General features: G+C 41.2%; 1 protein-coding gene across 1 annotated transcript; it reads left to right on the forward strand.

Moving 5' to 3' along the window:
• Positions 1-44: 44 nt before the first annotated feature.
• LOC138983799 (dynein light chain Tctex-type protein 2B-like) lies at positions 45-10,787 on the forward strand. The gene is made up of 5 exons (XM_070357131.1): positions 45-255; positions 6,137-6,270; positions 7,132-7,201; positions 8,387-8,450; positions 9,761-10,787. Exons 1-5 carry the CDS (start codon positions 152-154, stop codon positions 9,806-9,808), a joined length of 420 nt encoding a protein of 139 aa, XP_070213232.1. The 5' UTR covers positions 45-151; the 3' UTR covers positions 9,809-10,787.
• The last annotated feature ends 570 nt before the right edge of the window (positions 10,788-11,357 follow it).

Below are 11,357 nucleotides of genomic sequence, written 5' to 3' on the forward strand. Positions count from 1 at the left end.
ACCTGAGAATGACAGGTGTGACAGGGGACGCAACTCTCGTGATCTGCCCAGCAGTGTTGTCAAGGCGCCATACTGGATGTTTTCAAGCGTCGGCGTGTTGAGAGTCTGAGAGGGAGATAATTTTGACTGGGAAACGGTACAATCTAACGCAATGGGCGAAGAAAATAAAGACGTGGCGGCGGAAAAGCAGCCCGCTGCACAAGAGGAGGCAAAAGAAGGAAACAGCTATGTCATTCGCCCGAATTTTCAACACAAGTGAGTCTAAATTTGGCTTCTCAAATGAAGTCATGCTTGGAATGTGTCAGTTCATACAAGAAGTTTTAAGCCACGTCGGGCATGTATGTGACCCGTCTACACCAAGTAATAAAAAGTATAGCTGCGTAATTTAACTGCTTAGTTCTCACAATTTTTTTCTGTCTTATTCAGTTATTGGAGGATCGTAAAAGGGTTGAGGTTGTCGAGAGGAATTAAGGGGGGGGGGGGGGGGGGGGGGGGGGGGGCGGTATAGAGGATGATATTTCTCAAAGATGCTACTCATCAGAATAAGCATTTGCAGCCCAAATGTATGTACCTATGGCAACGACATCTTTAGATGTCGTTGACCTATGGTTATTAGTTACACTTACAGTTAAGGACAAGTTAGTATATGTATATATGCAGGCCAGGGTATTTGGTATGCTTGGAGAATTTCTTTGGAAATTCGGCTGCTATCCCTGGGGATAGAGTGCCCTGAGACTTTCGTCAGGAACTTGGGATCTTTATGTTTATCGTACGCATGCATGCACACATATGGGTATCAGACACCTACGAGCGTCTGCACAAAGTTGACTCTGGCAAATAAATCCCTCACCAAACCCAGTGTGAAACCTAAACCAGGGATGGCTAAATCTCAAAATTGTATCTTGCCAGCAGGGCAAGTCCCGGTACATTGCACACAACAAATTATATGAGTGTTAGATTTCTTTACTCAATTAAAACAGCAGTGATCGACACGCACATGAGCCTCGTTTTTGTTTCACTAGAACATGGCGATGATTTTGCGACGACAGAAGTTCCTGCATCTGCAGTGTTTATATGGCTTTAAAACTCGATAGCCAAAAATTATGCATTTGACCAGAATTGTCACTGGCCCGCCGGACGAGCAGCCAGGCGGGTTCTACTAGCCCCTGGCGATCGGGCGGACGATTTGGCCATCCCTGTAAACCCATAGCCACAATGTTGTATGTACACGTTCAGCTGTGTCTTGCCTGTAACTTTGAGGAATGCTTGTAACAAGCAAAATAAGCTAAATTCTGTATACATCATCATAACCCTGATGGAACTAGTCTGACTATACACACAGTGAGAATTTGTGTGTCTTTCATTGCCTCTGATGCCACAGTGTGCTGGTTACCCACTGCATGACCGGTGTCTCTGATGTGGCACTAACAGCAGCAAGGTGTTTAGTGTTAGGTTGGTGATAGAGCACAATTTATGTTAGCCAGGGAAAGGCTCAATGTTTTATCTACAGCATGTCTATTTTTAATGGCGTGTATCATGAGTTTGTGCTGTCTCTTATGCTTGGGACAGGGGACTGTGTACTTTGATGTTTGGTCTTGATTGTACTTGTATGCCAAGAGAGCAAATAAACAATAGATTTCACACAGACACAGGCACACATATTTACACACACACACACACACGCACACACTTGTGCACACACATGTGCGCGCACACACACACACACACACACACACACACACACACACACACACACACACACACACACACACACACACACACACACACTCGTAAACAAAGCATGCACGCACACACACCAGACGCAGTTGTAAATGCTTAGAGTTAACAGTAAAAAAAATGAAGCTTATGATCTCCACGAACAGAAAGAGAGAGTGACGTGTGCGTGCGTGTGTTTGTGTGTGTGTGTGTGTGTGTGTGAGAGAGAGAGAGAGAAAGAGAGAGAGAGAGAGAGAGAGAGAGAGAGAGAGAGTGAGTTCATTGATAGATTCTGATAGATAGATAAAAACAAGACTTTTAACACTTTATTAAAGGAATACTCAGCTTCACGTAAACCATCAGTTTCTGGTCACAGACACTGTCAGGCTTTTACACACAGTACAAACACCCTTTCGTTTAAACACTCACCGCTTGGGAACATCCTAGGTGCCCTCCGTAAAGAGCGAGCATTTTTCAAAGAATTTATTTTTGCGTGGCCAGCCGGATTTACCATGAGGCAAATCGGACGCCTCGTTTTGGCGCTATAACTAACTTTTGAAATCTAAATAATAAATTGTCAGCTTGTTACACAAACCTGCTTAAATTATAAAAGAATTCTTTTTTCATCAAAACAAGATCAGTACAGTTCGAAGTTTAGAAATTTTGAAAAAAGGGAGCCCAGAAGACCAGGTCACGCAAGGTCATGTTAGCCCAAGCAGACACATTTTCTGCATAACGCTTGCTTCTTTGAAGCCAACCGCCGCCGATAAGTTTGTGTGACTCACAGTGAGTTGTTTGTTGCATTACTAAATTGTGAAAAAAAGGAAAGTGGATCACACAGGTCCCCGATGGCTCAGGGGTTAGATAAACCACGAAATCTGGTGTGTGGTTTACGCACGCTAAATAGCCATTAAAACGAACTGTGTCATTTAATGCTATTAGATAAGATGCTATTGCAACTGTGTTCCATAAGGTTAGAACTGCGTTTTTCATGAACAGATTTAAATCGTTCTGTAAACCATTTGAGGCAGACTGGGCCTTTAATATTAGAAAAAAAAAAGTCTGTTTACGGTATCCCGACCGACCCTATTTTTTCGCACGACCCTAGACTTTTTTTTGGCATTTGGAGGAGAAAAAAATAATTATTAAAAAATTAAAAATTAAAAATTAAAAAAAATTAAAACATAATTTTTATTTTAAAAAGTCTTTGTTTTTTGGCAAAATAACTTAAAAATATGTTTTTTTGAGAGAAAAAAAATCCTGACCTATTTTTATTGCCTATGTTACCGTAAACAGACTTTTTTGTTTGTTGGGCCTTAGAGAGGTGGAGCAAAGAAGACAAAAAAATGTTATGCACATTGTACATATTGCATCTCATACCGTTTATCTGTATCACTTGAACACTTCATAAACCTCACTTCATTTTTGGTTACACCATATGCAATAAAAAGTTACGTAAAAAAGTTACATAAGCAGCAATAATGATCCAGATAATTCAGCTCAACCGTTCTGCTCCAGCTGTCACACTTTGATGCATGAGTGAATGGCAGTCTTAATGAGGCGTGAATTCCAGCCAGCCAGTACGTCCTGTCCTGAGAGCACATCACTTATGACCTTGTTAGTCTTGGCCAGATTTTCCAAACCATGGCTAGGACTTGGAAATTAATTCGCACTGTGGCTGTTCTGCGTTCCGGCTTGTTTTGGTTGTTTTACTCGGGGTCGGCCCACTATTGCGCGGGCCGCTATTGCGCGGGGCCGCTATTGCGCGAATCTTTAGGGTTAGGGTTAGGGTTAGATTCGCGCAATAGCGGCCCCGCGCAATAGCGGCCCAGCCCCTTTCCACTCTGGCAGAGATTTTCTTACTGCTGCCTGCAGAGTGCATTTTGTGATTGTAGCTCAGTCTTGTTTTGGTCAGTGTCTTTAAAAGCAGGACTCAATAGATTGATTGAGGCAAATTATATGTTCCTGTAATTTTTGTGACCTAGTGCAATTTGTTGTGGACACTGGAGAGAGTTTGGACGGCTGAGAATATTTTATGATGGTAGCTGTGTAGTTTTCCACAGTGTAGGGCTTGAAAATTGATTGAGGCAGCAGTGGATGTTGTGTGTTACTGTAATTAATACAGTGTTTGTGTGTACAAGCTGTGTTGGAGATGTTTGACTGCAGGGCAAGAGTAACGTGATGCTATCAGCATTGCTGTTATTTTGCACAGTGTGTTGCAACATGGGACTTGGATATTGATTGAGGCAGCCGGTTTCTTGTTGTGTGTTGAACTTGCGGTCCGGGCAGGGCTGTGATGCTGGTTTTGTGTTTACTAGTTGCTCATGTTGAAGAAATTTGATCCTGCTGAATAGTGCTGGATTAGTTCATCATGTATCCAGAGTAAGTGTAGTGTTTAATATTTAGCGCAGTTGTGGAACATGGTCATTCTCTGAGTCTGACCTGTTCACCTTTAGCATAAAAAGGTCAAAAAGCAGCTCTATAAGGGTGTCCCATGTGTTGTTAATAAATGCAACTTGTTTTGCTTCAGCATATTGTGTAGATTTAGCATGGATCCTTGGGTCGATCACATTATGTTCAAATCCGGGCCGGGACTGACACAGGTCGGACTCAGAGACGGTGTCAATGTCCCATCCCCATGTCACCACAGTGGCACATAAAAGACCTCGGTCATCCTGCCGCAAGTGCAGGTGGCGGTAACAAAAAATCACACCTTAAAACACACTCACACCTAGGTAGCGCGACTGTTGTTGCTGCTAGCTTTTCACTGGGAGGAAGCGACACAAATTTCCCAGCAATGGGATAATAAAGTATGAAATGGAATATAACAATCAACTCTATTGTTGAAACTGTGAAATAATAATTATATCAGGCATGTACGCAAGCTTATCTTTGTCATTATAACCTTTCTGAGCCAAATGGAAAATGCTTCCTAATTTTATGGAAGTGTGCACTGTTCATTATTCATGCAGTTCAGCAGCTTTGCCCTGGCCTGGCATATAGTTACAGAGAAGAGGATTTATGTTCCAATAAAAGATAAAACTGTATAATCCCAAATGTGAGCTGTTTGACTATTCAGCTGTTCATAACTGCATTTTGTGTAATTTTGAAGTATAGAATGCGGCGCTGCATTTGTGGGTGTGTAGTCAAGGGAGATGCATGATTTCTGGGTGAAATATTGATCTGGGGTGTATATTAATTGCAGCAGCTAGACATGAGTACAGATATTTATTTTCTAAACTTGCTTTTGGTGTGTCTTGTAGACTGCGGTCTGTTTTCAAGCTGTTAAGAATTGGTCGTACATTGTACGTACTTTGTGAGTGTGTGTGTGTGTGTGTGGGGGGGGGGGGGGGGGGGGGTGCAGTTATTGGAGAGTTTGGAATCAAACTTGGCTTGGCATGTACAGTTCTAAATGTCTTGTGTGACAGTTTTGCTGTCAGCTTTCTGGCTTGAATACTTTCTTGAACTTTCTTTTCAATTTTGTTATCGTTTCTTTACAAGTTGTATAATAGCATTTCATTTGCCCATTTGCTAATCTCTCCCTGGTTAGCGCAACAATGAAGTACTGTACTTGCATATGAATGGTGCAGTGTAACATTGATTTTCAGAGGAATTGTAAGGATCCAAATATAAAACAAATATAAAACAAAGGGATGTTGTCACTCTAAATATATATGGCATGTGCAACAAGAGTATTAGTGAGAGTTATGTGAACCAATCTGACCTTGCACTTGAGAGAATAAAAAGCATATTGAAATGAATAAGCGACTTTTATCCTTGTTATTCCCACAGGTGCCAGGAGAGTTCATTAGTCTTAGGCCTAAAAAAACAAAAAGGTGTGGTTACGGTAACCCGACCTACCCTATTTTTAGGGGCCGACCCTATAACTTTTTATTACATTTGTCAAAAAAACAACAACAAAAACACAAGAAAACGAGTGCAGAAAACGCAATGAAAGCGAAAGCGCCTGAGTCGCACACTTATTTCCCTGTCAAGTAGGTTTAATTTGTACACATTAGAAAGAAAGAAAAAAAAAAAGTGATTGCCTACCTTCCTACCCTATTGTTTTTGGCTATGTTACCGTAACCACACCTATTATTTTTTTTGGCCTTACTCTTGTTGCACATGTTGTATACATTTACAGGTCTTGCACACCCCTTTTTTTCTCTGATCCTTGTATCTCTCGGTCTCATTTGATTAAGTTTCCCAAATACAGTGGAACCCCGTTTTAAGACCTAAAAAAATGTGAGAAAATGACCGAGGTCTTAAAAAGGAAGGATCAAGTCTTAAAATGTGGGTAAATTTACAGAGACTATGAACAAACATCTGTGAAAACAGCTAGGGTCTTAAATGGGAGGGAGTCTGAAAAGGGGGGACTGCACCGTATGAAAGTAACGTGAACACCTTTGCTGTGTTGCAGGTTCCGTCCAGTGATGGTGAAGGAGATGATTCACTTGGTAGTGACAGAGGAGTTGTCAGGCAAGACGTACGATTCTGAGAACACCACGGAGTGGACCAAGAAAATCTCCGACACTATCAAGGACAAATTGCAAGGTCAGATATGTCACTGTCATATTGAAAGGAAAGTTTACATGTGACAGGGGAGGCTACCGCTCCTTTCACAGCAGACTCTGCACCCGAGTTGTTGGCCTTTAAGTCAACACCGGTGGATTGTGGAATTCTGTTTGTGATGGGGTCTGGTGGTTTCCGATTGTCTGTATGTTCATGGAAACCTTCGGGTTTGCATAACAGTTTTTATAGGGCTAAGAAATTAGCCCTAACATTATCAATCCTGTTTGATTGCACTTCGCCTCCCGAGGTGATCGTAGTGTTTCGGCACTCGGTTACATACAAATAAAATGATTTATAAAGTGAACGCCCCTTTACATACAAACTCTTTAGATTTGAGGAATTTGAACTGAAATGAACAGATAAAAGAAAAGAAAATTCATCAGTTGAACAGAAGAATTAAGCTAAAGGTATTAAATTAACACTGGGTAAAAGTTATCATCTATTGAAGGAAGATGAAACATTGGTGTGGTGAATTTATACGTGGTGCTAACCCGTGCAAACCTAATTGGATATGGTTGTTTTGGTTGTATGTGATTGTTGTTTCGCAGTGAATAGACGATCTTCAAAAATATATAACTCTGTCAGGTTTGTAATGGGTTGAGAAAGAGTTGTTTCTCAGTTCAAAACACTGAGGGATGCTTTTCCACCAGACATATTGTAGGCCACTCCTTAGCGAGGGGAGATAAGCTGCACCTTTCTATACTTTTTCTTTATTTGGTGTTTAACGTTGTTTTCAACCATTCAAGGTTATATCGCGACGGAACCTTTCTATACACTTTCACTCATTAATTCATGCTTTTGATGAATGACCAGTGACTAAACCTTTTGTTTTTCACCCAACAGAAATGGGATACGACCGATACAAGTTCATCGTGCAAGTGGTCATAGCGGAGCAGAGGGGACAGGGAACAAAGTAAGTCTCTGTGTGTGTGTATGTGTGTTGTAGTGTGTGTGTGTTGTGTGTGTGTATGTGTGTTGTAGTGTGTTGCAGTGTGTGCGTGTATGTATGTGTGTTGTAGTGTGTGCGTGTATGTATGTGTGTTGTAGTGTGTGTGTGTGTATGTGTGTTGTAATGTGTGCGTGTATGTATGTGTGTTGTAGTGTGTGTGTGTATGTATGTGTGTTGTAATGTGTGCGTGTACGTATGTGTGTTGTTATGTGTGTGTGTATGTATGTGTGTTGTAGTGTGTGTGTATGTATGTGTGTTGTAGTGTGTGTGTGTATGTATGTGTGTTGTAGTGTGTGTGTGTGTATGTGTGTTGTAATGTGTGCGTGTATGTATGTGTGTTGTAGTGTGTGTGTGTATGTATGTGTGTTGTAGTGTGTGCATGTATGTATGTGTGTTGTTATGTGTGTGTGTATGTATGTGTGTTGTAGTGTATGTGTGTATGTATGTGTGTTGTAGTGTGTGTGTGTGTATGTATGTGTGTTGTAGTGTGTGTATGTATGTATGTGTGTTGTAGTGTGTGTGTGTGTGTATGTATGTGTGTTGTAGTGTGTGTGTGTATGTATGTGTGTTGTAGTGTGTGTATGTATGTATGTGTGTTGTAGTGTGTGTATGTATGTATGTGTGTTGTAGTGTGTGTATGTATGTGTGTTGTAGTGTATGTATGTGTGTTGTAGTGTGTGCGTGCATGAGTGTTTGTGTACAGTGTGTGTGTGTGTATGTATGTGTGTTGTAGTGTGTGCGTGCATGAGTGTTTGTGTACAGTGTGAGTGTGTGTATGTATGTGTGTTGTAGTGTGTGTGTGCGTGAGTGCTTGTGTACAATGTGTGTGTGTGTGTGTGTGTGTGTGTGTGTGTGTGTGTGTGTGTGTGTGTGTGTGTGTGTCGGTCTCTTTATCTCTCTTTCTCTATGTTTGTCTGTCGATCTCTTGGAGGGAGAGAGAGATCATATATATATATATATATATATATATATATGTGCATGTTTCGATTTGTCTGCAGCTACACATTTAGTTGATTCAAAAAGTGCTGAGAATGACTGGATTTCATAGACTTTGTTTCTCTCCTTCATAATTCATCTTCATATACAGAACTTGTCAATACGTTAAATATTGCACTTGTACTAATTATATCTTGTTTGTGTGTGCTGCAGAATGGCATGCAGATGTTTCTGGGATGCTGACTCAGACAACTATGCCCAGGATTTGTACATGAATGTAAGTGTCATATGCGCCTTTGTGCAAAATCATTCTTTCTTTATTTGGTGTTTAACGTCGTTTTCAACCACGAAGGTTATATCGCGACGGGGAAAGGGGGGAGATGGGATAGAGCCACTTGTCAATTGTTTCTTGTTCACAAAAGCACTAATCAAAAATTTGCTCCAGGGGCTTGCAATGTAGTACAATATATTACCTTACTGGGAGAATGCAAGTTTCCAGTACAAAGGACTTAACATTTCTTACATACTGCTTGACTAAAATCTTTACAAAAATTGACTATATTCTATACAAGAAACACTTAACAAGGGTAAAAGGAGAAACAGAATCCGTTAGTCGCCTCTTACGACATGCTGGGGAGCATCAGGTAAATTCTTCCCCCTAACCCGCGGGGGGTAGCAAAATCATTCATGCACATATGTCACAAACACACATGTGCACACGCATTCACCACACACACACACACACACACACACACACACACACACACACACACACACATTGCACACACACATGCTTACACCTAAACATCCAACAACACAAACAGACAGGTGGACAGAAAGCTAGACCTGCAGGCCCAGCTGCACACACTGTGACCTGCTAATACCACTGGGAACTCCCAGAGATGGTATCCATGTCCCACCCCCGTGTCACCACACTCTCTCTCTCCTTCTGTCTGTCTGTCTCTCTCTCTCTCAATTTTTGTTGCACTCCGTTATCTGGACACAAGCGGATTTTCTTCACGCATCGTCTGCTACCGTTGATCATTTCTTTTATCTTCCCCTCTCTGTCGGTGTTTGTTTGTTTGTTTGTTTGTTTGTTTGTTTGCTTAACGCCCAGCCGACCACGAAGGGCCATATCAGGGCGGTGCTGCTTTGACATTTAACGTGCGCCACACACAAGACAGAAGTCGCAGCACAGGCTTCATGTCTCACCCAGTCACATTATTCTGACACCGGACCAACCAGTCCTAGCACTAACCCCATAATGCCAGACGCCAGGCGGAGCAGCCACTAGATTGCCAATTTTAAAGTCTTAGGTATGACTCGGCCGGGGTTCGAACCCACGACCTCCCGATCACGGGGCGGACGCCTTACCACTAGGCCAACCGTGCCTGTCTCTGTCGGTGACTACTCTCTCTTTCTCTCTCAGTATGGTGACTTTAGGTCGCGGATTAGAATCCAGCCCTGGTTGGACACGGGTCAACTGTTTGTGCAGACCCAGAGATGGTATCCATGTCCCACCCCCGTGTCACCACGGGGCGGATTTCTTGACCCCGTTAAGGTCAATGCTTGTTTCTTTTGTTTCAGGAATCGTTAGTGTGTGTTGCAGCCGCCTTTGGAGTTTTCCACTACTAGATGTTCACGGTTGCTGGCATATCATCTGCATCATTGGATGGGATCACAAATTCATTTTTTGGGGCAAGATAGCCCGACTGGAATTTAAGTGTGATGGGTTATGGGGAATGAATATGCTTGAGGGTAGGGTTCGTTTGTGGGCATGGGTGGTATTAGAGTACATATAGGTACAGAGAGGGAGAAAAAAGGAACATGGAATTGTTCTAATCTGGTGTAAGGTTTGGAAAAGTTGAGAACTTTCTCCTTGCTATGAATTGGGATCATGACTTGAGGTAGTTGTGGCATTCCTAATAGATGAATGCTTGTGTTAAAAGGGACTACAATTTTTTAACTGTCATTTTTAAACACATCAGACAGACCTGAGGCAACTTAATTCTGGCCAATGTTAGCAACTTAATTGTGATGTTTGCTGGAAGATTTAGTTTTACAGTGTACAGTATTTACAATGTTTTGTCAGTTATGTTTGCTTTGTCCAATATTATGATTAATGCATGTCTTTGTATGCATGGGTGATGTATGTGTGGTGAGGAAGAATATTTGCTCGAGTTGTGAAAGAGACTAATGTTGACATGTGTGTTTTGAGAGATAAAAGGTGTTTATCAATGTTAAGTAATTCATTCTGACAGATATCATTCCGTCCGCTCTTTTTCTCAATGTTACAATATTCAGATGCTCAAATTTTAGGCTTATTTCCATGTTCAGCTTTATCAAACTTTACGAAGTAAATCTGTGTTTCTTAAAGTTCAGTTTGTCATTCATCTGCATTATATTCAGAATTGAGTTGAAATCCTGCTTTAATTGTTTTACACAGTATTTGTATCACTTCATAATAATTATTTTGGAAATATAAAACTAATTCTTTCTGATTTGAGAGATATGGTGCAGTACTGTATATACTCTTTGGTTGCTGAGAGTTATAAGGTTCACATTGTGTTCTATAATTGTCATGTTAATGTTGTAATAAAGCAATTGTATATTACACCTAAGGTGTTGTGTGTGTGTGTTCGTGTTTGTGTGTGTGCGTGTTTATGTGTGTGCCTTTGTGCATGAACTGCATGAGATGAAGTAAGGAAAACTCCCTTTCTTGATAGGTGTGTGTGTGTGCATGTGTAGGTCGTATTTGCAAATAAGAAGGAATTACAGAGGTAATGAATGATAACAAAGAACAAATGCTGAATTCTATACATCTGTATTCAGTGTATTGCAACTTCATTTTATGTACAACATTATTTACATGTGATTCCTGTGCATCATTTATGTATCATTATACATGTACAAGATTATCCCCGAGTACGCAGTAGGAGGGTCCAGCAGACTTTAATTGTGTGTGTGTGTCTGTCTGTCTGTCTGTCTGTCTCGACTTAACAGCTTATTGCTGGGAAACTACTGGGCGCAGTTCGTTCAAAAGTTGATACACTAACTTGATAATAGGTCCGATTGATCGTATTAAAACTTCATAATGTTACCTGGGACCTAAATGCCCCAAAAAACACAAAAGTTCTTGACGGTTGGACGAATTCAATCGGAGCGACAGCCAGCCATTGAGCTG

This window comes from Littorina saxatilis, linkage group LG13, assembly GCF_037325665.1.
Source record: "Littorina saxatilis isolate snail1 linkage group LG13, US_GU_Lsax_2.0, whole genome shotgun sequence".
NCBI lineage: Eukaryota > Metazoa > Mollusca > Gastropoda > Littorinimorpha > Littorinidae > Littorina > Littorina saxatilis.